Source organism: Oncorhynchus mykiss, chromosome 26 (assembly GCF_057628025.1).
Source record: "Oncorhynchus mykiss isolate SJ-2025 chromosome 26, ASM5762802v1, whole genome shotgun sequence".
NCBI lineage: Eukaryota > Metazoa > Chordata > Actinopteri > Salmoniformes > Salmonidae > Oncorhynchus > Oncorhynchus mykiss.
Window position 1 is genome coordinate 2,159,299 of NC_143047.1, and position 23,202 is coordinate 2,182,500.

The 23,202-nt window shown below is 44.5% G+C and overlaps 1 protein-coding gene across 4 annotated transcripts in view; it reads left to right on the forward strand.

Moving 5' to 3' along the window:
* Nucleotides 1-23,202, forward strand: part of daam2 (dishevelled associated activator of morphogenesis 2) — a 234,287-nt gene that overhangs the window by 86,543 nt on the left and 124,542 nt on the right. For all 4 annotated transcript variants that reach the window (XM_036963291.2, XM_036963290.2, XM_090221720.1 and 1 more), the window contains exon 2: nucleotides 11,875-12,127. In XM_036963291.2, the coding sequence (XP_036819186.1) occupies nucleotides 11,960-12,127 (168 nt within the window). In that variant the 5' untranslated portion in view covers nucleotides 11,875-11,959. The remainder of the gene's footprint in view (nucleotides 1-11,874; nucleotides 12,128-23,202) is intronic.

The window sequence follows — 23,202 nt, forward strand, 5'->3', positions numbered from 1 at the left end:
GGAGGTAAACCCAGGCCCTGCATGTCCCCAGGCACCCTCATTTGTTGACTTCTGTGATCGAAAAAGCCTTGGTTTCATGCATGTCAACATCAGAAGCCTCCTCCCTAAGTGTGTCTTACTCACTGCTCTAGCACACTCTGCTAACCCTGATGTCCTTGCCGTGTCTGAATCCTGGCTCAGGAAGGCCACCAAAAATTCTGAGATTTCCATACCCAACTATAACATCTTCCGTCAAGATAGAACTGCCAAAGGGGGAGGAGTTGCAGTCTACTGCAGAGATAGCCTGCAAAGTAATGTCATACTCTCCAGGTCCATACCCAAACAGTTCGAACTACTAATTTTGAAAATTACTCTCTCCAGAAATAAGTCTCTCACTGTTGCCGCCTGCTACCGACCCCCCTCAGCTCCCAGCTGTGCCCTGGACACCATTTGTGAATTGATCGCCCCCCATCTAGCTTCAGAGTTTGTTCTGTTAGGTGACCTAAACTGGGATATGCTTAACACCCCGGCAGTCCTACAATCTAAGCTAGATGCCCTCAATCTCACTCAAATCATCAAGGAACCCACCAGGTACAACCCTAACTCTGTAAACAAGGGCACCCTCATTGACGTCATCCTGACCAACTGGCCCTCCAAATACACCTCCGCTGTCTACAACCAGGATCTCAGCGATCACTGCCTCATTGCCTGTATCCGCTACGGAGCCGCAGTCAAACGACCACCCCTCATCACTGTCAAACGCTCCCTAAAACACTTCTGTGAGCAGGCCTTTCTAATCGACCTGGCCCGGGTATCCTGGAAGGACATTGACCTCATCCCGTCAGTTGAGGATGCCTGGTCTTTCTTTAAAAGTAACTTCCTCACCATTTTAGATAAGCATGCTCCGTTCAAAAAATGCAGAACTAAGAACAGATATAGCCCCTGGTTCACTCCAGACCTGACTGCCCTCGACCAGCACAAAAACATCCTGTGGCGGACTGCGCTAACATCGAATAGTCCCCGCGATATGCAACTGTTCAGGGAAGTCAGGAACCAATACACACAGTCAGTCAGGAAAGCTAAAGCCAACTTCTTCAGGCAGAAGTTTGCATCCTGTAGCTCCAACTCCAAAAAGTTCTGGGACACTGTGAAGTCCATGGAGAACAAGAGCACCTCCTCCCAGCTGCCCACTGCACTGAGACTAGGTAACATGGTCACCACCGATAAATCCATGATTATCGAAAACTTCAACAAGCATTTCTCAACGGCTGGCCATGCCTTCCGCCTGGCTACTCCAACCTCGGACAACAGCTCCCCCCCCCCGCAGCTACTCGCCCAAGCCTCTCCAGGTTCTCCTTTACCCAAATCCAGATAGCAGATGTCCTGAAAGAGCTGCAAAACCTGGACCCGTACAAATCAGCTGGGCTGGACAATCTGGACCCTCTATTCCTGAAACTATCCGCCGCCATTGTCGCAACCCCTATTACCAGCCTGTTCAACCTCTCTTTCATATCGTCTGAGATCCCCAAGGATTGGAAAGCTGCCGCAGTCATCCCCCTCTTCAAAGGGGGCGACACCCTGGACCCAAACTGTTACAGACCTATATCCATCCTGCCCTGCCTATCTAAGGTCTTCGAAAGCCAAGTCAACAAACAGGTCACTGACCATCTTGAATCCCACCGTACCTTCTCCGCTGTGCAATCTGGTTTCCGAGCCGGTCACGGGTGTACCTCAGCCACGCTCAAGGTACTAAACGATATCATAACCGCCATCGATAAAAGACAGTACTGTGCAGCCGTCTTAATAGACCTTGCCAAGGCTTTCGACTCTGTCAATCACCGTATTCTTATCGGCAGACTCAGTAGCCTCGGTTTTTCGGATGACTGCCTTGCCTGGTTCACCAATTACTTTGCAGACAGAGTTCAGTGTGTCAAATCGGAGGGCATGCTGTCCGGTCCTCTGGCAGTCTCTATGGGGGTGCCACAGGGTTCAATTCTCGGGCCGACTCTTTTCTCTGTATATATCAATGATGTTTCTCATGCTGCGGGCGATTCCCTGATCCACCTCTACGCAGACGACACCATTCTATATACTTCCGGCCCGTCCTTGGACACTGTGCTATCTAACCTCCAAACGAGCTTCAATGCCATACAGCACTCCTTCCGTGGCCTCCAACTGCTCTTAAACGCTAGTAAAACCAAATGCATGCTTTTCAACCGTTCGCTGCCTGCACCCGCACGCCTGACCAGCATCACCACCCTGGATGGTTCCGACCTTGAATATGTGGACATCTATAAGTACCTAGGTGTCTGGCTAGACTCTAAACTCTCCTTCCAGACCCATATCAAACATCTCCAATCGAAAATCAAATCAAGAGTCGGCTTTCTATTCCGCAACAAAGCCTCCTTCACTCACGCCGCCAAACTTACCCTAGTAAAACTGACTATCCTACCGATCCTCGACTTCGGCGATGTCATCTACAAAATAGCTTCCAATACTCTACTCAGCAAACTGGATGCAGTTTATCACAGTGCAATCCATTTTGTTACTAAAGCACCTTATACCACCCACCACTGGGACCTGTATGCTCTAGTCGGCTGGCCCTCGCTACATATTCGTCGCCAGACCTACTGGCTCCAGGTCATCTACAAGTCCATGCTAGGTAAAGCTCCGCCTTATCTCAGTTCACTGGTTACGATGGCAACACCCATCCGTAGCACGCGCTCCAGCAGGTGTATCTCACTGATCATCCCTAAAGCCAACACCTCATTTGGTTGCCTTTCCTTCCAGTTCTCTGCTGCCTGTGACTGGAACGAATTGCAAAAATCGCTGAAGTTGGAGACTTTTATCTCCCTCACCAACTTCAAACATCTGCTATCTGAGCAGCTAACCGATCGCTGCAGCTGTACATAGTCTATTGGTAAATAGCCCACCCATTTTCACCTACCTCATCCCCATACTGTTTTTATTTATTTATTTTTATTTTTCTGCTCTTTTGCACACCAATATCTCTACCTGTACATAACCATCTGATCATTTATCACTCCAGTGTTAATCTGCATAATTGTAATTATTTGCCTACCTTCTCATGCCTTTTGCACACAATGTATATATAGACTCCCCTTTTTTCTACTGTGTTATTGACTTGTTAATTGTTTACTCCATGTGTAACTCTGTGTTGTCTGTTCACACTGCTATGCCTTATCTTGGCCAGGTCGCAGTTGCAAATGAGAACTTGTTCTCAACTAGCCTACCTGGTTAAATAAAGGTGAAATAAAAAAATAAAAAAACACGGCCAGGTCTCTGACCACCTCCCCGTAGGCTGTCTCGTCGTTGTTGGTGATCAGGCTTACCACTGTTGTGTTATCGGCAAATGTAATGATGGTGTTGGAGTCATGCCTGGCCGTGCAGTCATGAGTGAACAGGGAGTACAGGAGGGGACTGAGTACGCTCCCCTGAGGTGCCCCTGTGTTGACGATGATCGTGGCGGATGTGTTTTTACCTATCCTCACCACCTGGGGGTGGCCCGTCAGGAAGTCCAGGATCCAGTTGCAGAGAGAGGTGTTTAGTCCAAGGGACCTTAGTTTATTGATAAGCTTTGAGGGCACTATGGTGTTAAACACTGAGCTGTAGTCAATGAATAGCATTCTCACATAGGTGTTCCTTTTGTTCAGGTGGGAAAGGGCAGTGTGGAGTGCATTGGAGATTGCATCATCTGTGGATCTGTTGGTTTGGTATGCAAATTGGGGTGGGTCTAGGGTTTCTGGAATGATGGTGTTGATGTGAGCCCTGACCAGACTTTCAAGGCACTTCATGGCTACAGACGGGAGTGCTACGGGTTCATAGACGTTTAGGCAGGTTACCTTAGTGTTCTTGGGCACAGAGACAATGGTGGTCTGCTTCAAACATGTTTGTATTCCAGACTCGGACAGGGAGAGGTTAAAAATGTCTGAAGACACTTGCCAGTTGGACATCATGTGATTATGTTTGTGTATGTGATTGACTTTACATACATTAATGAGAGAGAATTGCTAGGAGTACTCACAGTGCTTGGAGAGGAAACATTCAATGTGCCAATGGACGAGGGGGCACATGTGACGTGGCTTCATTTCATGTCAGGAGAGAGTTGACAATGGTAGTGGAGTGGAGTTGTCATCCCCTCTTAATCAGGGAACAGGGGACGTAGCTGTAAATATAACACGCTACAGTATGTTCATTCTCCGATCCTAATCCTATGATTGGATCGAAAACGTCAGTTTTCTGCAAAGCTTTTCATACTGCAAAGCTTCTGATTGGTTGGAGGTCATCCTCCGGAAGTGGTCATAATTAACATGTAGGTCTATGAAAGGGGGTGAGGCCTACGAGCCTCCTAGGTTTTTGTATTGAAGTCAATGCCAGAGGAAAACGGTAGCTAGCTGTCCTCCGGCTACACTATGGCTCTACCCCAGAGAGTGCTGTTGAAGTTACTATAGACCTTCATTGCAAAACAACTTTTTTGTGTGTTTTTCACTGTTTGAATTTTTATGAAATTTCACTAAGGAGGATGGTCCTCCCCTTCTTTTTCTGAGGAGCCTCCACTGGTGTATCTGTAGATTTCTAAAAACATATTTTCAATTTGTCATTATGGGGTATTGCGTGTAGATGGGTAAAAACAAGTATTGAATCCATTTAGCATTCAAGCTGTAACACAAAAACATGTGCAAAAAGTCAAAGGGTATGAATACTTTCTGAAGGCATTGTAAATATGATCCCCTGTGAGTCGCACTCTAGAGAATATTGTGTTGCCGTGAGTGACACACACGCATGTAGGGAAAGACAAAGGTGTGCAGGCAGGCTTGCTCATACTCTCCCCTTGTTTCTGAGCTAGACTGCCATCACGTGGGCTGGATTTAGACAAGTTGTATAAAGCCATCGCTAGACATTTACATTTGAGTCATTTAGCAGGTGCTCTTATTCAGAGCGACTTACAGTAGTGTGTGTGTGTGTGTGTGTGTGTGTAAACATTTTTTTACTGGTCTCCCATGGGAATGGATCCCACAACTTTGGTGTTGCAAGCGCCATGCTCTACCAGCTGAGACACACGGGACCACAGACCCTGCTCTAGGGTCAGTTTATCATTTTTGGTAGTATGGTCAAGCAGACTGACTGCTGTATTCACGTTTCCTTTTACTACACTTGTCAGTGAAACAGAATGTGAGCGAGATGGTTTCATGCGATTTCTACCTGGAGCAAATGATGACGGAAAGGCGGGGGGTTCTCAAGATCCTCCCTTTAGCTCACTGAGCCAACGGTGTAGATTGTGTGTTGATGAACTTTTCAATGAGGTTTGTTTTGTTTTTGTAAACCTGGAATCTAGGAGCATTTCGACTGAGAGTTGGCTTAATGTGGAGTTGTGGTAATGTGGAGTCTGTGTGAGCCTAGGTGGATTGACAGCTCACTGACACAAAATGGGAGGGGGATGGGGACGGAGAGCGAGATGAGAAACCAGAGAGGAGGAGTGGAAAGGAATGACTGCACGAGACAGAAACAAAAAGGAAATGGGAAAAAAAAGCAAAAGGAGATGTAGAGAGAGAAGTGGGATTGCCATTGGTTACGATCAGTGAGAGGAAAAGAAAAGAGTAGTATGTAAATAAATTACAGTATTTGAAGAAGAATAAGTTGAGGGAAGACTGACAGAGAATGAGAAGAAGAGACAGAGAGTGCCTGAAATGGGGAAACAGACAAATCCGACAATACAAGAAAGAGAAGGGAGGTCAAAAAAATACACAAGTTATTGTTAGAAGAGGGTAATGGCGGGGGAGTTACAATTCTAACCCCTTAAGAAAGATGTAACAGTAGAAGGAGGAGGGGAGGGAGAGAAGAGGAAGAGAGATGAAACAGAAAATAAAAGAGTGAATTATTTGGAAGCAGAAACTGATCATATAGAAGGATGAGCAGCTATTGGGGATATAAACACAGACACTCTCACTCTCTCTCGCTCTCTCTCTTTCTACATCTCTAACTCTATCATCTCTATCCCCCTACCTACTCCCCCTCACAAACACACACACACACACACACAGCTGGGGAAAGAGCGTACAAGTGCATGTGAGTGGATGTCTTGGCCTACTTTTCCTGGGCATGGTTGGAAGAGAGCCAGGGGGACTGTTGCTGAGTGAAGACTGGCCACACGTGGTCCTCTCTAGGAGGCTGGAGATATAGTATACATACACTCATGTGCTTATAATTTCTCCTTTCATACACTTGATCATGTGCTTACACTCACACACCCATATGCACACATACTTTCTGCTTTCATACACTTGTTCATGCAAATACACACACACACACACTCACACTCATATGCTAATACACTGAGTATACCAAACATTAGGAACACCATCCTAATATTGAGTTGCACACCCCCACCCCTTTTGCCCTCAGAACAGACTTAATTTGTCGGGACTCTCCAAGGTGTCGAAAGCGTTCCACAGGGATGCTGGCCCATGTTGACTCCATTGCTTCCCACCGTTTTCAAGTTGGCTGGATGTCCTATGGGTGGTGGACCCATCTTGTTACACACAGGAAACTGTTGAGCGTGAAAAACCCAGCAGCGTTGCAGTTCTTGACACAAACCGGTGCATCTGGCACCTATTACGTGGACAACTACATGTGCGGACAACTAATATATGTGGACAACTACAAATACCTAGGTGTCTGGTTAGACTGTAAACTCTCCCTCCAGATTCACATTAAGCATCTCCAATCCAAATTTTAATCTAGAATCTGCTTTTTCGCATCAAAGCATCCTTCACTCATGCTGCCAAACATACCCTTGTAAAACTGACCATCCTACTGATCCTCGACTTTGGTGAAGTAAATTACAAAATAGCCTCCAACACTCTACTCAATAAATTGGATGCAGTCTATCACAGTGCCATCCGTTTTGTCACCGAAGCCCCATATACCACCCACCATTGCGACCTGTACACTCTCGTTGGCTGGTCCTCGCTTCATACTCGTCGCCAAACCCACTGGCTCCAGGTCATCTTCAAGTTTCTGCTAGGTAAAGCCCCGCCTTATCTCAGCTCACTGGTCACCATAGCAGCACCCACCCGTAGCACGTGCTCCAGCAGGTATATCTCAATAGTCACCCCCAAAGCCAATTCCCGCCTTTCCTTCCAGTTCTCTGCTGCCAATGACTGGAACGAACTGCAAAAATCACTGAAGCTGGAGACTCCTATCTCCCTCACTAGCTTTAAGCACCAGCTGTCAGAGCAACTCACAGATCACTGCACCTGTACATAGCCCATCTGTAATATAGCCCGTCCAACTACCTCATCCCTATACTGCATTTATTTATTTATCTTGCTCCTTTGCACCCCAGTATTTCTACTTGCACCCCAGTATTTCTACTTGCACATTAATCTTCTGTACATCAATCACTCGTGTTTAATTGGTATATTGTAATTACTTCGCCACCATGGCCTATTTATTGCCTTGCCTCCCTTATCTTACCTGTAATTCTGTGTTGTATGTGTCGAACTGCTTTGCTTTATTCTTGGCCAGGTCGCAGTTGTAAATGAGAACTTGTTCTCAACTAGCCTACCTGGTTAAATAAAGGTGAAATAAAATAAAACTACCATACCCCATTCAAAGGTACTTAGATATTTTGTCTTGCCCATTCACCCTCTGAACATCACACAATTCATGTCTCAATTGTCTAAAAGCTTAAAATCCTTCTTTGACCTGTCTCCTCCTCTTCATCTAACCCGTTGAAGTGGATTTAACAAGTGTCATCAGTAAGGGATCATAGCTTTCACCTGGATTCACTAGATCAGTCTATGTCATGGAAAGAGCAAGTGTTCTTAATGTTTCATATACTCAGTGTACATTCTCAACAGACACGTGCTCACACATGGACACACACTTTTTCTGCTTTCATACACTCTTTCATGCAACCACACACACACACACACACACGCGCACACCGCACACACACACTCATGCTTATAATTTCTTCTTTCATACTCGTTCATGACACACGCACCTGCACATACAGTGCCTTGCGAAAGTATTCGGCCCCCTTGAACTTTGCGACCTTTTGCCACATTTCAGGCTTCAAACATAAAGATATAAAACTGTATTTTTTGTGAAGAATCAACAACAAGTGGGACACAATCATGAAGTGGAACGACATTTATTGGATATTTCAAACTTTTTTAACAAATCAAAAACTGAAAAATTGGGCGTGCAAAATTATTCAGCCCCTTTACTTTCAGTGCAGCAAACTCTCTCCAGAAGTTCAGTGAGGATCTCTGAATGATCCAATGTTGACCTAAATGACTAATGATGATTAATACAATCCACCTGTGTGTAATCAAGTCTCCGTATAAATGCACCTGCACTGTGATAGTCTCAGAGGTCCGTTAAAAGCGCAGAGAGCATCATGAAGAACAAGAAACACACCAGGCAGGTCCGAGATACGGTTGTGAAGAAGTTTAAAGCCGGATTTGGATACAAAAAGATTTCCCAAGCTTTAAACATCCCAAGGAGCACTGTGCAAGCGATAATATTGAAATGGAAGGAGTATCAGACCACTGCAAATCTACCAAGACCTTGCCGTCCCTCTAAACTTTCAGCTCATACAAGGAGAAGACTGATCAGAGATGCAGCAAAGAGACCCATGATCACTCTGGATGAACTGCAGAGATCTACAGCTGAGGTGGGAGACTCTGTCCATAGGACAACAATCAGTCGTATATTGCACAAATCTGGCCTTTATGGAAGAGTGGCAAGAAGAAAGCCATTTCTTAAAGATATCCATAAAAAGTGTTGTTTAATGTTTGCCACAAGCCACCTGGGAGACACACCAAACATGTGGAAGAAGGTGCTCTGGTCAGATGAAACCAAAATTGAACTTTTTGGCAACAATGCAAAACGTTATGTTTGGCGTTAAAGCAACACAGCTCATCACCCTGAACACAACATCCCCACTGTCAAACATGGTGGTGGCAGCATCATGGTTTGGGCCTGCTTTTCTTCAGCAGGGACAGGGAAGATGGTTAAAATTGATGGGAAGATGGATGGAGCCAAATACAGGACCATTCTGGAAGAAAACCTGATGGAGTCTGCAAAAGACCTGAGACTGGGACGGAGATTTGTCTTCCAACAAGACAATGATCCAAAACATAAAGCAACATCTACAATGGAATGGTTCAAAAATAAACATATTCAGGTTTTAGAATGGCCAAGTCAAAGTCCAGACCTGAATCCAATCGAGAATCTGTGGAAAGAACTGAAAACTGCTGTTCACAAATGCTCTCCATCCAACCTCACTGAGCTCGAGCTGTTTTGCAAGGAGGAATGGGAAAACATTTCAGTCTCTCGATGTGCAAAACTGATAGAGACATACCCCAAGCGACTTACAGCTGTAATCGCAGCCAAAGGTGGCGCTACAAAGTATTAACTTAAGGGGGCTGAATAATTTTGCACGCCCAATTTTTCAGTTTTTGATTTGTTAAAAAAGTTTGAAATATCCAATAAATGTCGTTCCACTTCATGATTGTGTCCCACTTGTTGTTGATTCTTCACAAAAAAATAGTTTTATATCTTTGTTTGAAGCCTGAAATGTGGCAAAAGGTCGCAAAGTTCAAATGGGCCGAATACTTTCGCAAGGCACTGTATGTATATATATATATATATATCTTTGTACCTATTTTAGGATGCATCACCATGAAGAGAATTATATTCATATCCATAATTATACATTTCTGTGTAGTACAGATCAGGAACCCATGATGAAATTCCATTACAGCAATTCCGTTACCATGTGTAAATCCCCTTCACACAATAACCAAAATATTTTTTGCAAAGTCATTCTGTCATGTCACAGCTGAGTTTTAAGAAAATGTGGTCACACAAAAATGATTTTATAGAAATTCTGTTACTAAACCTAGCGTCTACACAGTTCTTTCAGTAAATGTGTTTTTGTAACATGTTCAGTGTAAATGGTTAAAAGTAGTCCTTGTGTGTGGAGTTGTATGGTTTGTTCAACTTTGAAGTCAATGGTCTTTTAAGTTCAAAAATCAGTCTCAGCTCAATTCTGTTACCGTGGAATCTGACCGCAAAGCTGATGTAAACACCTGAGTAACATTAAGACATCGCTAGCCAAATGCTACTACCAGGTGTTTTCCATTCATTGATAGCATTGGAATGTCACACCTCCCCTGCGAATGTTTACGGCTTGTCTGTTTGTCTGTTTTTTTGTCTGTGCCGTGTGTGTGCCTGTACAAACACAGACACATCCACAAACACACAGATGCAATGTCAAACTCGCACATACTGTATAATGTGTAAACCAGTATACATTGACGTACTGGCTTGCAAACCTACAAAGACACATTGAGCACAGCCACACATATACACACACAAATATTTTTTTTTACTTAGGAGGGTCAGAGCAAGTCTGTTATTTCTCATTGGCAAACTACATTCTGTTGATTACCCTATCATTTGCATGGACTCTATGGAAAACATTTGATTCTTCCTGAGTGCCTGACCACCTATATAACGTGCTTCTGTTTCAGTAACTATTGTAATGTTTCTTAATTTGCTTATAAAGAGAGAGCAGGTGTCGGAGGTTGAAAAACAAATAAGAGAGAGAACTACAGGAACCAAGGTTTTTTTTGTTGTAGCTTTTTCCCCCCTCAGACTCTGTTGAGAAAGGAGCATATTCATAAAGAATTTACAGTGCGTTGGCTACCATATATTTTTAGAGAGTGCACTGGAAACTCACTCCTACGTTGAGAAAAAGCTTAGGGAACCTGCAAGAGATGCATGAGACTTGGCATCTGGTTAAAAGTAACGGGAATAGTGGGCCAATGTTATGTCTTACAAATGCTTATAGATTATTATGCTTTGTGAATGATTATAAATACATCTGTGCGTGCGTCTGTGCCTACATGTACAACACCGGTATGGGAGTAAGCATTCATACGCAACCGACCACCTATATCCTTTTCTAATCTCTGCAGCTCGGAAGTCCTCCCGTCGCCTAGTCTCATTGAAAAATCTGCCCTTATTTTGGACTCTGTCACAGAGTCCTTTACCCGTCTTGTCCTCCCCCATCCCCATCTTTTTTTGTGCTGCTTGAGTGAAGGAGCAAACATGGTACGGCCAGCTTTTAGTGCCACTGCCTGCGCCCTCGCCCCACACAGACAGAGGCCTCATTGTAGGTGGTCGAAGAAGGCCAGATGGGGCCTGTGCGAATGCACAGAGAGGAGATGGGTGCCAGTCCCTGCAGACCGCATCTCAGGCCGCTGTGGCCCATCCCTTCCCTTATACCCCCTGCGCGACATGGAGGGATGGATAGAGAGAGAGAAGGTGGGGAAAAAAGTCTGGCCCCTTGAGTGGACATGGGTGAGGGGTTCAGTGTGGTTTTATAGAAAGAAACGCATCATCATTCTTGGCTCAGTGAGAGGGTTTTCTGGAAGGGAAGCCTTCTTCACTTTTTTACTTTCTCGCTGGCCCTTCATTCACGGATTTATGGCAACTTACTGTAACCTGCTTACCTAGGAATATTGTTGGGGGAAGATCTGGCAAACCTTGTGTCCCATTTATATACCAGTACAACAAATTGGAAAGAAAATATAAAAGGTGAGTCAGGGAAGAGGATATGGCTATCAACATGATTGCAGATGAGGCTGTAATATTGATTCACAGTATCCATATATTATTATGCCTGTTTTTTTTTTGTTTTTTTTACTCCTTAGGAGGTTATGTGATTGTACAAGACTATATCTTTGCGTATTTCAGGCTGTGAAGTTCTCAACACAATGTTACCATGACAAGCCACCCTCTTGGGTTGTTTAGCCCTAATTCTAGCCTTACCTCTCTTTCTCTCTTGTCTTTCAGATCATGCCCCCTAGATAGCAGCCTCACCACCCCTTTACTCCCCTCCCCCTTACCCCTCTCGTCCCCTACTATCCAGTGGTCCACGATGCCCCCGCGGAAGCGGACGCGCCCCGCCCTGGGGTTCCTGTGCTGCTTTGGCAGCAGCGAGCCCCTGGAGATCAACCTGAAGGACAGCGTGCCCCTGCAGTTGCTGGAGTTCAGTGCCCCCATGCCCCCGGCCGAGGAACTACACGCACGTTTCTCTGAACTGGTGGTGAGTTGGGGAGAAAAACATATTTCCATCATCAACAACAGCAGGGCTGCCCAACCCTCTTCCTGGAGTCCAACCCTAACCTAACATACCTGATTCAGCTAGTTAAAGGTTGTGTTTCCCTGCTCAGACGTTGCTGATGCATACCAGATCTTACAATGCCTGGATAGGTATTTTACATACAGTGGCGGCTGTTGGGAGGAGCTTTAGGAGGACGGGCTCATTGTAATGCCTGGAATGGAATAAATGGAACGGTATCAAACACGTTTGACTCCTTTCCAGGTATTCTGTTCCAGCTATTATACGAATCAACTAACCACATCATATATTATAGCAATCTGGAGGCCGACTGCACAGCTGATGACATGCAACCATTTGGTTGATGCATGCAACGTCTGAGCAGGGGAACGTGATCAAGGTCTTGGTGAGCAGCTGATAAGTAGAATCAGATGTGCTAAAAAATTTGGGTTGGCCTGAAATCCTAGGGCTCCAGGAAGAGCGTTGTGCAAGCCTATACTACACTATATACACCAGTGGAGGCTTGTGGAGGGAGAAATCAGATGATGGGAGAAATGGGATGAAGCATGCAAACTTTCCTACCATTCCAGCCATCTTTTAAAAATATTTATTTATCAGTTAAGAACACATTTTTATTTACAATGATGGCCTACCCTGGCCAAACCCTAAGCCGGATGACGCTGGGCCAATTGTGTGCCGCCCTATGGGACTCCCAATCACAGCCGGTTGTGATACAGCCTGGAATCGAACCAGGGTCTGTAGTAATGCCTCTAGCACTGTTATGCAGTGCCTTAGACCGCTGCGTCACTACGATCCCACAACTGGCCGTGACCAGGAATCCCGAAGGGTGGCGCCCAATTCGCCCAGCGTCGTCCGGGTTAGAGAAGGGTTTGGCTGGTGGCACTCATCGCGCTCTAGCGACTCCTTGTGGTGGCCGGGCCCCTGCAGCCTGACTTCAGTCATCAGTTGAATGGTAATGGTGGCTTCCGGGTTAAGCGGGCAGGTGTTAAGAAGTGTGGTTTGGGGCTCCCGGGTGGCACAGTGGTCTAAGGCACTGCCTCACAGTGCTAGCTGTGCCACCAGAGACTCTGGGATCGAGCCCAGGCTCTGTCGCAGCCGGCCGCGACCGAGAGGCCCATGGGGTGGCGCACAATTGGCCTAGCATCGTCCGGGTTAGGGAAGGTTTGGCCGGCAGGGATATCCTTGTCTCATCGCGCACTAGCGACTCCTGTGGCGGGCTGGGCGCAGTGCACGCTGACCAGGTTGCTAGATGTACGGTGTTTCAAGAAAAAAAAAGATGCATGGTTTGGCGGGTCATGTTTTGGAGAACCCATGACTCGACTTTCGCCTCTCGACTTTCGCCTCCCCGTTGGGGAGTTGCAGCGATGAGACAAGATTGTAATTGGATCCCACCCACTGGGGATCCAGGCCCAGCCAATCAACATTAGTTTTTCCCCACAAAAGGGCTTTATGACAGACATAAATACTCCTCAGTTTCATCAGCTGTCCGGGTGGCTGGTCTCAGGCAATCCAGCAGGTGGAGAAGCCGGATATGGAGGTCCTGGTTTGGTGTGATTACACATCGTCTGCGGTTGTGAGGCTGGTTGGACGTACTGACAAATTCTCTAAAACAATGTTGGAGGTGGCTTATGGTAGAGAAATTAACATTCAATTATCTGCCAACAGCTTTGTTGGACAATCCTGCATTCAGCATGCCAATTGCATGCTCCCTCAACTTGAGACGTGTGGCATTGTGTTGTGTGACAAAACTGCACATTTTAGAATGGCCTTTTATTGTCCCCATCACAATGTTCACCTGTGTAATGATCATGCTGTTTAATCAGTGTTGATATTCCACACCTCTCAGGTGGATGGATTATCTTGGCAAAGGAGAAATGCTCACTATCAGGGATGAAAACAAATTTGTGCGCCAAATTTGAGAGTGATGTTTTTTGTGCGTATGGAGAATTTCGGGAATCATTTATTTCAGCTTATGAAACATGGGACCAGCACTTTACATGTTGCGTTTATATATTTTTAAAGTATATTTCAACAAGCCTTCCTCCAAAGGACCATTCTATGGATTAAATGTGCGTGAAAATCCCCCAAATCTTTTTTTGGTCTGGGTTTCACATCGAATCACTCAATAGTCTTGTTAATCAAATTTTGAGTCAACCAATTTTTAGACAAATGGTTAGCTCAACTGGTCTTGATGTATGGCCAACTGGTTGACAGGTCGTCTGTATGGGCATCTGCTTAAATGGTCTTACCTACTGGTATAGTTATCTGGATACCTGGTTTGATCCTGCAATCAAATTGCTGACATTTTTTACTTGTTCACCAGACATCTAGTCAATTGGATATCTGGTCATCTGATCATCTGCCTGTAGGAATTTACACCAAAACTGAGGTCATGTTGAGCTGAAGTTTAGCACAACACAGTAGGGAGAAAGTAGTGGGGGAAAATGTAATGAAAAACATAACTGAGTGTGTTTCCATGTCACCGGGAGTGAGGGATTATTATTATGAAATGCAGCTCCTTTTTTCACAAAGAGAACTAAGCTTTGGTGGAGTTTGGAGTAGGAGTGACATATCTGGGCCAAACAGCGGAGCAAACCATCTCTATGTTTTTCAGGGGGCCTGGAACTCCACAAATGGTGTCTCCCAGAGAAGTCACTATATAGATTTAGTTCTAAAATGTTTTGGCACCCCAGTAACACTTTATTTGGATAGTCCCAAATAGATCATTTGTAGATGTTCAGTAACTGTCAACAACATTTCAACTAACTATCCTATAACCCTAGCCCTAACCTTAACACTTATCCTAAACTTAAACCTTATCTTAACCCTTATTCTAAACCTAACTGTAACCATGGCAAGCAGTTGCTTGTCAACAGATATGGGACTATCGAAATAAAGTGGGGCCGACACCTGTTTTATTAGAGATACTGAGAGTCGGTGTCATATTGCCTTAAGTCCTTTCGGATATGTACACTCATGCCACTCAACATTTTGTAGTGCCAGCTGAGTAAAACACTGCAAGAAATACATTTATTGATTCAACCATGTTGATCTTCATACACCATCACCGATTGGTCCACAGATACCATGAAGTACAGGCATAGGACATTGTGTCATATTTCGCTAACTGATGTCATTCTTACGTCAAGACCACAGCATATTGGGCTTTGTGCCTCTTGGTTCTTTACAACCTTCTCGGTCTAACCTCTCGATCCTTCCGTGCCGTTCGCTAACTCTCAAACAAATCCAAAAGAACCTGGGAACAATTGCAATTGATTTGGACAAGTATAATGGAGACCACATCAGAGAAGTTAATGGATACCACTCATCACAATAGCCATTTAGGGCAGGCCACAGCATTTCCTGATACAGAATGTTTAGCTTCCATTAATTGACTTAAATGGTTTCTTCCCAGTGTCGTTTTCACAGCACGCACACGCCAATGATTTATATGCCACGTGTGAAAATTTGACTCTGGGTGGAGTGGTGACAGTACATTTTGTTTTTCTGGCAATTCCATCTTGGGTAATAACATTTAATCATCAAAACAGAATTGCTCTCACATTTGGATAATTGAAAATGGGCTCTCTCTGTAATTCTGTAAATGCTGTGGGGGGTGTGTAAGTGTGCGTGCTCGCGTTGCATATGTGTATGCTTGTCTGTGGTGTGCTGGTTTGTTGTGATGCCAGTGTGGTTAGGTGAAATGCCTCTTGAGATTCCTGGCAAAAGAGCCAAAGTGTAAGGTTGTTTGGGGACAACGCGGGTGACATTTGAAATGAGTGCTGATGGCAATAGGATAGATGCAGTGGAATTCAGGTCTCTGTTGGCTTCTGCAGTGCTGTAGAAATGTCTACATATGGCTGCCATGTGCACACAAAATGCTCACACTGGGCCAAACTCAACCGTGGCGCTACCTCCATACACTGCACAGTGAAAGAGAAAGAGGAGAGAAAGTGAGTGAGAGACCGACAAGATGTGAGGGGAGGAAAAAAGAGGTTTGGCTGGGCAGCGAAGAAAGTAAATCAAATCTATTGATAGTGTTTGTAACTAACAACTAATCATTTTTCAAAAATATATGAAAGGATATTACAGTACAACCTGATTGTGTATGTATTTGTTTTGATTGAAGGTGTGTTGTACTTCCACATTTGACAGTGTCCAAGTCTTATGATCTTGGATCATAGGCTGTTCTGGATGGCTGTAAGTGGGGAGTAGCTTGTTGTGCCTAGCCCAGTTGGTGCGACAACATCAATACTAGTGGGCATCTGACAAGGGTAGGGGGCAGATGACAGATTAGTGAGGAGGCTTTCGCTCTTTGCCTCCGTCTCACGCTCTCTTTCGGTCTCTCTCTTTCTCCGTCTTTGTATTTATCTTTTTCTATCTCTCTTCCTCTCTCTTTTTGTCTCTCTGTCTCTGTTTCTCTCTGTCCTTTTCTCTTTCCCCATGTGTTTCTCTCTCCCTGTCTGTCCCCCAGCAGAGATTAATCTGGGGCAGTTTTAATCCCACCATTCCAGAACTAATGTCCGGCCCAAGACCAGAATCTTGACCCTTGACCTTTGATCTTTGCATGGCAACCTTCAAAGACCCCACCACAAAATAGTTGTTTTAATGTACATTGTAGTTACTATGTTTCATGTGACATTAAACTCATGTCATTTAGCAGATCCTCTTATCCAGAGAGATTTACAGTCAACTAACTTGGGATGTTAAAAACCCTACCCTAACGTTTCCCCGGCTGTGGGGGAACGGTCCTTTGAGCCGGATGAGAACAAGAATGTGTTGTGTAACACGGGGAACAGCCCTCCGTCCCCTGAGAGCCCATTGGGGTGACTACCCTCAGCGGAGGCCATGGGATGCACCCTACTTCCTCTTCCCTCTCTTTTCCTCTTTCCCTAGTTGTCCATGTCTGTCCAACTGGCTTCCTTCGTTCCTTGCCCTCCCCTCTCGCTTTCTCTCTCTCTCTCTCTCTGGTTTCACCTCACTTTCTCTCTCCCTTTCTCTTGCTCCCCTTACCCACCCACCCCTTCCCCATCTCCCTCACCTTCCTCTCCTGCCAGCCCTCCATGTCCTGAGCCAACCCCATTAGCAGGGCTTGATCCAGGGCTCACTTGGACCAGAGGGGGGTACACTGTGGCTCATCAAAAAGGTCTGAGGGAAGAATAGCAGTGGGGGGAGGAATTGTGGTGGTGGTGGTGGATGTAGTGGTGGAGTTGGCAAATACCATAGCGGTGCCAAGCCCAAGACACTGATCTCTGACATCTCACTGAGATTAGACTAGTATGGACAGGGAGGACATGTTCCTAGATCAGCACTCTGAGACTGTTGATGAATACGGGTTCTGAGCTTGCTCCAGGGCAAAGACCTCATGGGATAGGTTGGGAAAGAAGTCTGGTTTAGTTGCTACAGCTTCCTGTTGGTCCTCCCGGGGCCTTATATGACTTCCTTCCATCTTGCCTGTCTTTCCTCTCCTTTCCTGTCCAACCCTGAATGGGCTAGAGTAGAAGATCATCTGTGTGCATGCATGCACCATTCGTTAGCAGCAAGCAATCTCAATCTTATCCACACATACAGGACCCATATGCCCCATACACACTCAATTGCACACACACACATCTGTCATCAAGGCCAAGCATCATACCTAAAGAGATTGAATGGTACTTTGGCTTATTTTTTAGACCTCCCACTTTGGGCTGGATGTGTGAAAGTGTAGTTTAAACCTGCATAGTCTATGAGCAGAATTACTGTTTTACCTCAATTATCCACGAAATCCATGGGTGCCATTTTTTTCCCCCTACATTTTCCCCACGTGCATCAGCCAATGAGCTTCTGCCCCTTGCCATTTGAGTGACGGCTAGCAAGAGGCCTGCCCAATGTTATCCAATGAGGTTGCAGGGCGGACCAACGGCTCAGTGGACACAGCAGAGAGAGAGAGAGCAATGACGTGGTGCACATATATGCACATACAGTGCCCTAGACCCCTTGACCTTTTCCACATTTTGTTATGTTACAGCCTTATTCTAAAATGTATTAAATAAATCAAAATTCCTCAGCAATCTACACACAGTACCCCATATTGACAAAGTGAAAACAGGTTTTTTGATATTTTTTTTGCAAATATTCAGAACCTTTGCAACGAGCTCAGGTGCATCCTGTTTCCATTGATCATCCTTAAGATGTTTCTACAACTTGGAGTCCACTTGTGGTACATTCAATTGATTGGACATGATTTGGAAAGGCACACGCCTCTTTATAAGGTCCCACTGTTAACAGTGCATGCCAAAGCAAAAACAAAGCCATGAGGTTGAAGGAATTGTCCGTTGAGCTCCGAGACAGGATTGTGTCAAGCCAAAGATCTAGGGAAGGGTACCAAAAAATGTTGGCAGCATTAAAGGTCCCCAAGAACACAGTGGCCTCCATCATTCGTAAATGGAAGAAGTTTGGAACCACCAAGACTCTTCCGAGAGCTGGCCACCCGGGCCAAACTGAGCAATCGGGGGAGAAGGGCCTTGGTCAGGGAGATGACCAAGAACCCAAAGGAGTTCCTCTGTGGAGATGGGAGAACCTTTTCAGCACCACCAATTAGGCCTTTAGGGTAGAATGGCCAGACGGAAGCCACTCCTCAGTAAAAGGCACATGACAGCCCACCTGGAGTTTGCCAAAAGTCACCCAAAGACTCTCAAACCATGAGAAACAAGATTAAACTCTTTGCCTGAATACCAAGCGTCACTTCTGGAGGAAACCTGGCACCATCCCTACGGTGACTCAAGGCTGTAATCACTGCCAAAGGTGCCTCTACAAAGTATTGAGTAAAGGGTCTGAATACTTATGTAAATGTGATGTTTCAGTGTTTTTATTTTATTTTTTATAAATTAGCAAAACAGTCATTCTGTTTTTGCTTGTCATTATGTGGTATTGTGTGTAGATTGATGAGGGGAAAAAATGATATAATACATTTTTAGAGTAAGGCTGTAACAACAAAATGTGGAAAAGGTCAAGGGGTCTGAATACTTTCCGAAGACACTGTTTGTGACGTAGTACGCAATTTTCGTAGACCACATTCGGCTCCTGGGCACTACTTTCAAAACTATTGGCTGTAATTATTCAAATGTTTGACAGTGTATCTTTAAGTTACACACACTCACTGTGCTCAATATTTCTGTCACCCTCAATCACTCCTTACCACAATCACACATCCACACGTACTCCTACATGCATACACCTCTCACATTTTCATTCTCTTACTATTTCCTCTCCACGTCTCTCCTCACAAAATGAACAAAACTAACATACCTACACACACTCATATCCTTTTGTCCATTATCAGGCCTGCTCAGCTCAGGATTATTGAGTCAAAAATGATGGGTCTATGTAACAATCTATCATAGGGGAGAAAAGTAAGATTTGAACAGAAGTCTTGTCCGAGCAAGAACTGCCCATAGGGTATCTCCTGTTTCTGTAGTGTGAGGCCGCTTGATGTACAAGCACGCCCTCTGGACAGGACACTAGTCTTTCGCATGGCCCTAACCCCCAATCTATCTTTTTAATGCTAAGTGTCAAACAGAAAGGCATCCGTTTCCATTTTTGGTATGGCTTGACTGGGGATTGAACGCCCAACCTTCCAATTTCAGGTGGACGCTAATCACAAGGCCACTGAAGATGGTTTGTCTCTCCTCGAACTACTGATAAAATAATCTACTCTCATACTGTACATCATGTCACACAGTCCCGACCCTTCTAATGCTTCAATGTGGTATACTAGAGGGAATATGACAGTTTCAGACAGTTTCAGTTTCTGTTGTATCCAATTCTATGCCGGTGTGTGTGTATCATCTCCCTGCAGGCAGTTCATGAGTTCCTCAGCAGTGGAACAAAGGAATGAATGACAGACAGTCGAGTAGCTACCTAGCTTATCCTTTGTGGCCTGCGCATCTTTCGAAATTGAGAAAGGGAGGGGGCCCGTAGACTTGACTGAAACTTGCAGAGAGAAGGGGGAGGAGCTACCGCCCTGCTTCTGCTCCTCGTTCTAGCACATTTTCTCATACATTTCCCCTCAGAACTTAATCGGGTATCTGATGTAATTATGCATGATTTCGGAGACTACTAGCTAGCTAACTCACTTGTCATATCCAATGTGCTTGACACCCATTTTAATTTGTAACATTATTCAATTAGGTTTTTAGCTGAAATATGAATATAAGTTGGGTTTTCGAAAAGCCAGGTATGTATTTTTATTTTTCCGACAGCAGGTGTATCAATATTAGCTTTGGTTTATGTGAATTCCACAGGAGCACAGGCCAACGTGGGGGCATACCAGAGAAAGGGTGCAGGAGGTTTCTCGATTCTCCTGTTCGGTTTTGGAGGCGGGAGGGGGTGCCACTGGGGGGGAGCCATGTGATTTTTTTTTTTAGGGGGTGTTGTGGTGTAACTGTGCACTCGTTCTCTCTCTGCCTCTCTCACTCGCTTTCTCTCGCTCTCACACTATTACCTATGTAGTACACTACTTTTGACCAGGGTCCATAGGGCTCTCGTCAAAAGTTGTGCCTTATGTAGGGAATAGCATGCCATTTGGGATGCAGCCATGGCCTGGCGAGTTCATGAACAGGAGGCGGAGGCTGAGTGGAGGAACAGGAAAGGAGCTCGCCGGGCCTCTTTCCCATCTGGTAATAATCCAGGAGTCTTTTCCCACTGATTCCCGAACTCGCCAGATCATCTCAAAAACATCAGTGGTTTGGACACCGGGGCTCTGACCCGCGAGTAGGCAATCAGCCCAGAGCATCGGAGTTTGTGTTTTTCCTCTCCCTATCCCAATTTCATTCTGCAGTTTATACGTCTGCAGAGAATGCATTTCAGAATGGGTTTCTGGTGCAGGGATGAACTGTATGTGGACTGAAAGCTATATCTGCATCCCAAATGGCACCCTATGCCTCATATAGTGCACTACTACAAACTAGTAAGCAGAATCTATTACAATATTGCAATAGTCTGGCACCACATTAACACTCCTGACTCCGGACTAAACATACCCTCCATGGCCATGGGGGTTTGAGCCTCGGCTTCACCGACTGTCTGTGCCCTTCCTACCTGTTTCTCCTCCTCCTTTGTCTATCCCCATGTCTCACTTCCTACTATCTAAAACTTCACATAAATATACAAGGGAGTTTGAATATGACAGCAAGCCACACCTTGGTTTTGACAGAATATGTCAGCAAGCCACACCTTGGTTTTGACAGAATATGTCAGCAAGCAACACCTTGGTTTTGACAGAATATGACAGCAAGCCATACCTTGGTTTTGTTTACCTGGCCACTGTTTCAAATGCTAAATTGTTTGCATTTGTGGCACAAATCAAATGAAAGTCAATGGTACCTATATTAGTATTTTCGCACTTGTCCATATCATCTATAAGTAATTTCTTTGTTAGACAAAACATTTTTAGATACTAAACAAAGGATGATTTGGACATGAAGTGCACAAAAATGCCAGCCAGACTAAACTGAATTACCTATATAAATAAAGGTGAGATAAAACAAAAAGTTATATTGCTTCCTATGTCTATAGTATCTCTGCAGTTGGCTCTCCCATTGAATTGCCTGGCTTAGAGACGAATAGCTGAAGACAGCCCCTCTGATACCCCTGGCAGTCCGACGCTTGTTTTCTTGTATATAAAATAATCTTGTAATTCAGATTCTGTAATTGTACTTTTTTTTTTTTTTTTTTACTATTGTTTAAAATTTTACCCCATTTTCTCCCAATGCCGTGATATCCAATTGGTAGTTACGACATTGTCTCATTTCAACAACTACCCAACGGGCTCGGGAGAGGTGAAGATAGTGACATGCGTCCTTTCGAAGCATGCTCTGCCAAGCCGCGCTGCTTCTTAACACACTGGTCACTTAACATGGATGTCAGACAAACCAATGTCTTGTAATTGTACATTTGAACCCTGATGCTATGCTTAACAATAAAACATGAATAACCTGGCTTTTATTGTCCAGTCCCAACCTTGGACAGGGCCTGGTTGGGGGGCTGGTTGCATGGTTGACATCATGGCAACCCAGTTATTATGGCCCAGATTAGTGGAGCACAAAGCCTGGTGCTTTAACATCTCCTCTCTCTCTCTCTCTCTCTCTCTCAAATTTTTCAAATTTATTTTTTTTCAAATTCAAGCTGCTTTATTGGCATGAAAAACATTGTGTCAATATTGCCAAAGCAACAATGTATACAATATACATTGTAACAAAATTATAAATGATAGCAAATAATAATACAAAATGGTAGTAAATAATAATACAAAAATAAATGCAATAAAATGGTAACAGTCAATAGTAGAAATGTAATAAATATAAAATCAAATTATGGAAAATGAAACTATAACTAACTTATAACTAAATAACGGTCATCTTCTTCTTTATATCAGTACTACAACTACAATCATCATTACTACGACTACTACTACCATCACTAAACTGTTATCACTACCATTACCACCCATATTTGGGATGATAAACATTAATAATTATAGTAATAATAGTAATAATAATAATAAGTAAGTTACTGTTTACTATGCAGATGTTATTATTCAGTGTCCCTCAGGCTATGGCAGGAAAATACATATTTGGCTGCAAGAGGAGCCATTGCTCCTTCGCCCATGAGTATTCTTAGTTTTTCCTCTGGGTTCAATTTGTAAAAATGTGGAATATGTGTAGTCATTTCTGTGAATAATGAATCTCTTTGTGAGGAATATTTATCACAGTAAAGGAGAAAGTGCATCTCTGTCTCTACCTCCCCTGTCATGCAGTGACCACATACACGCTCCTCTTTGGGTAGCCATGTCTTTTTATGTCTGCCGGTTTCTATTGCCAATTGGTGGTCACTCAGCCTGTACTTGGTAAGGATCTGTCTCTGCTTCGTATCTCTGACAGAGTAGAGATAATCAGCCAATTCATATTCTCTGTTTAGGGTCAGATAGCAATTTAGTCGGCTTTGGGATTTTGTTTCGTTTTTCCAGTATTGTAAATATGATTCCTTTGATTGGTTCA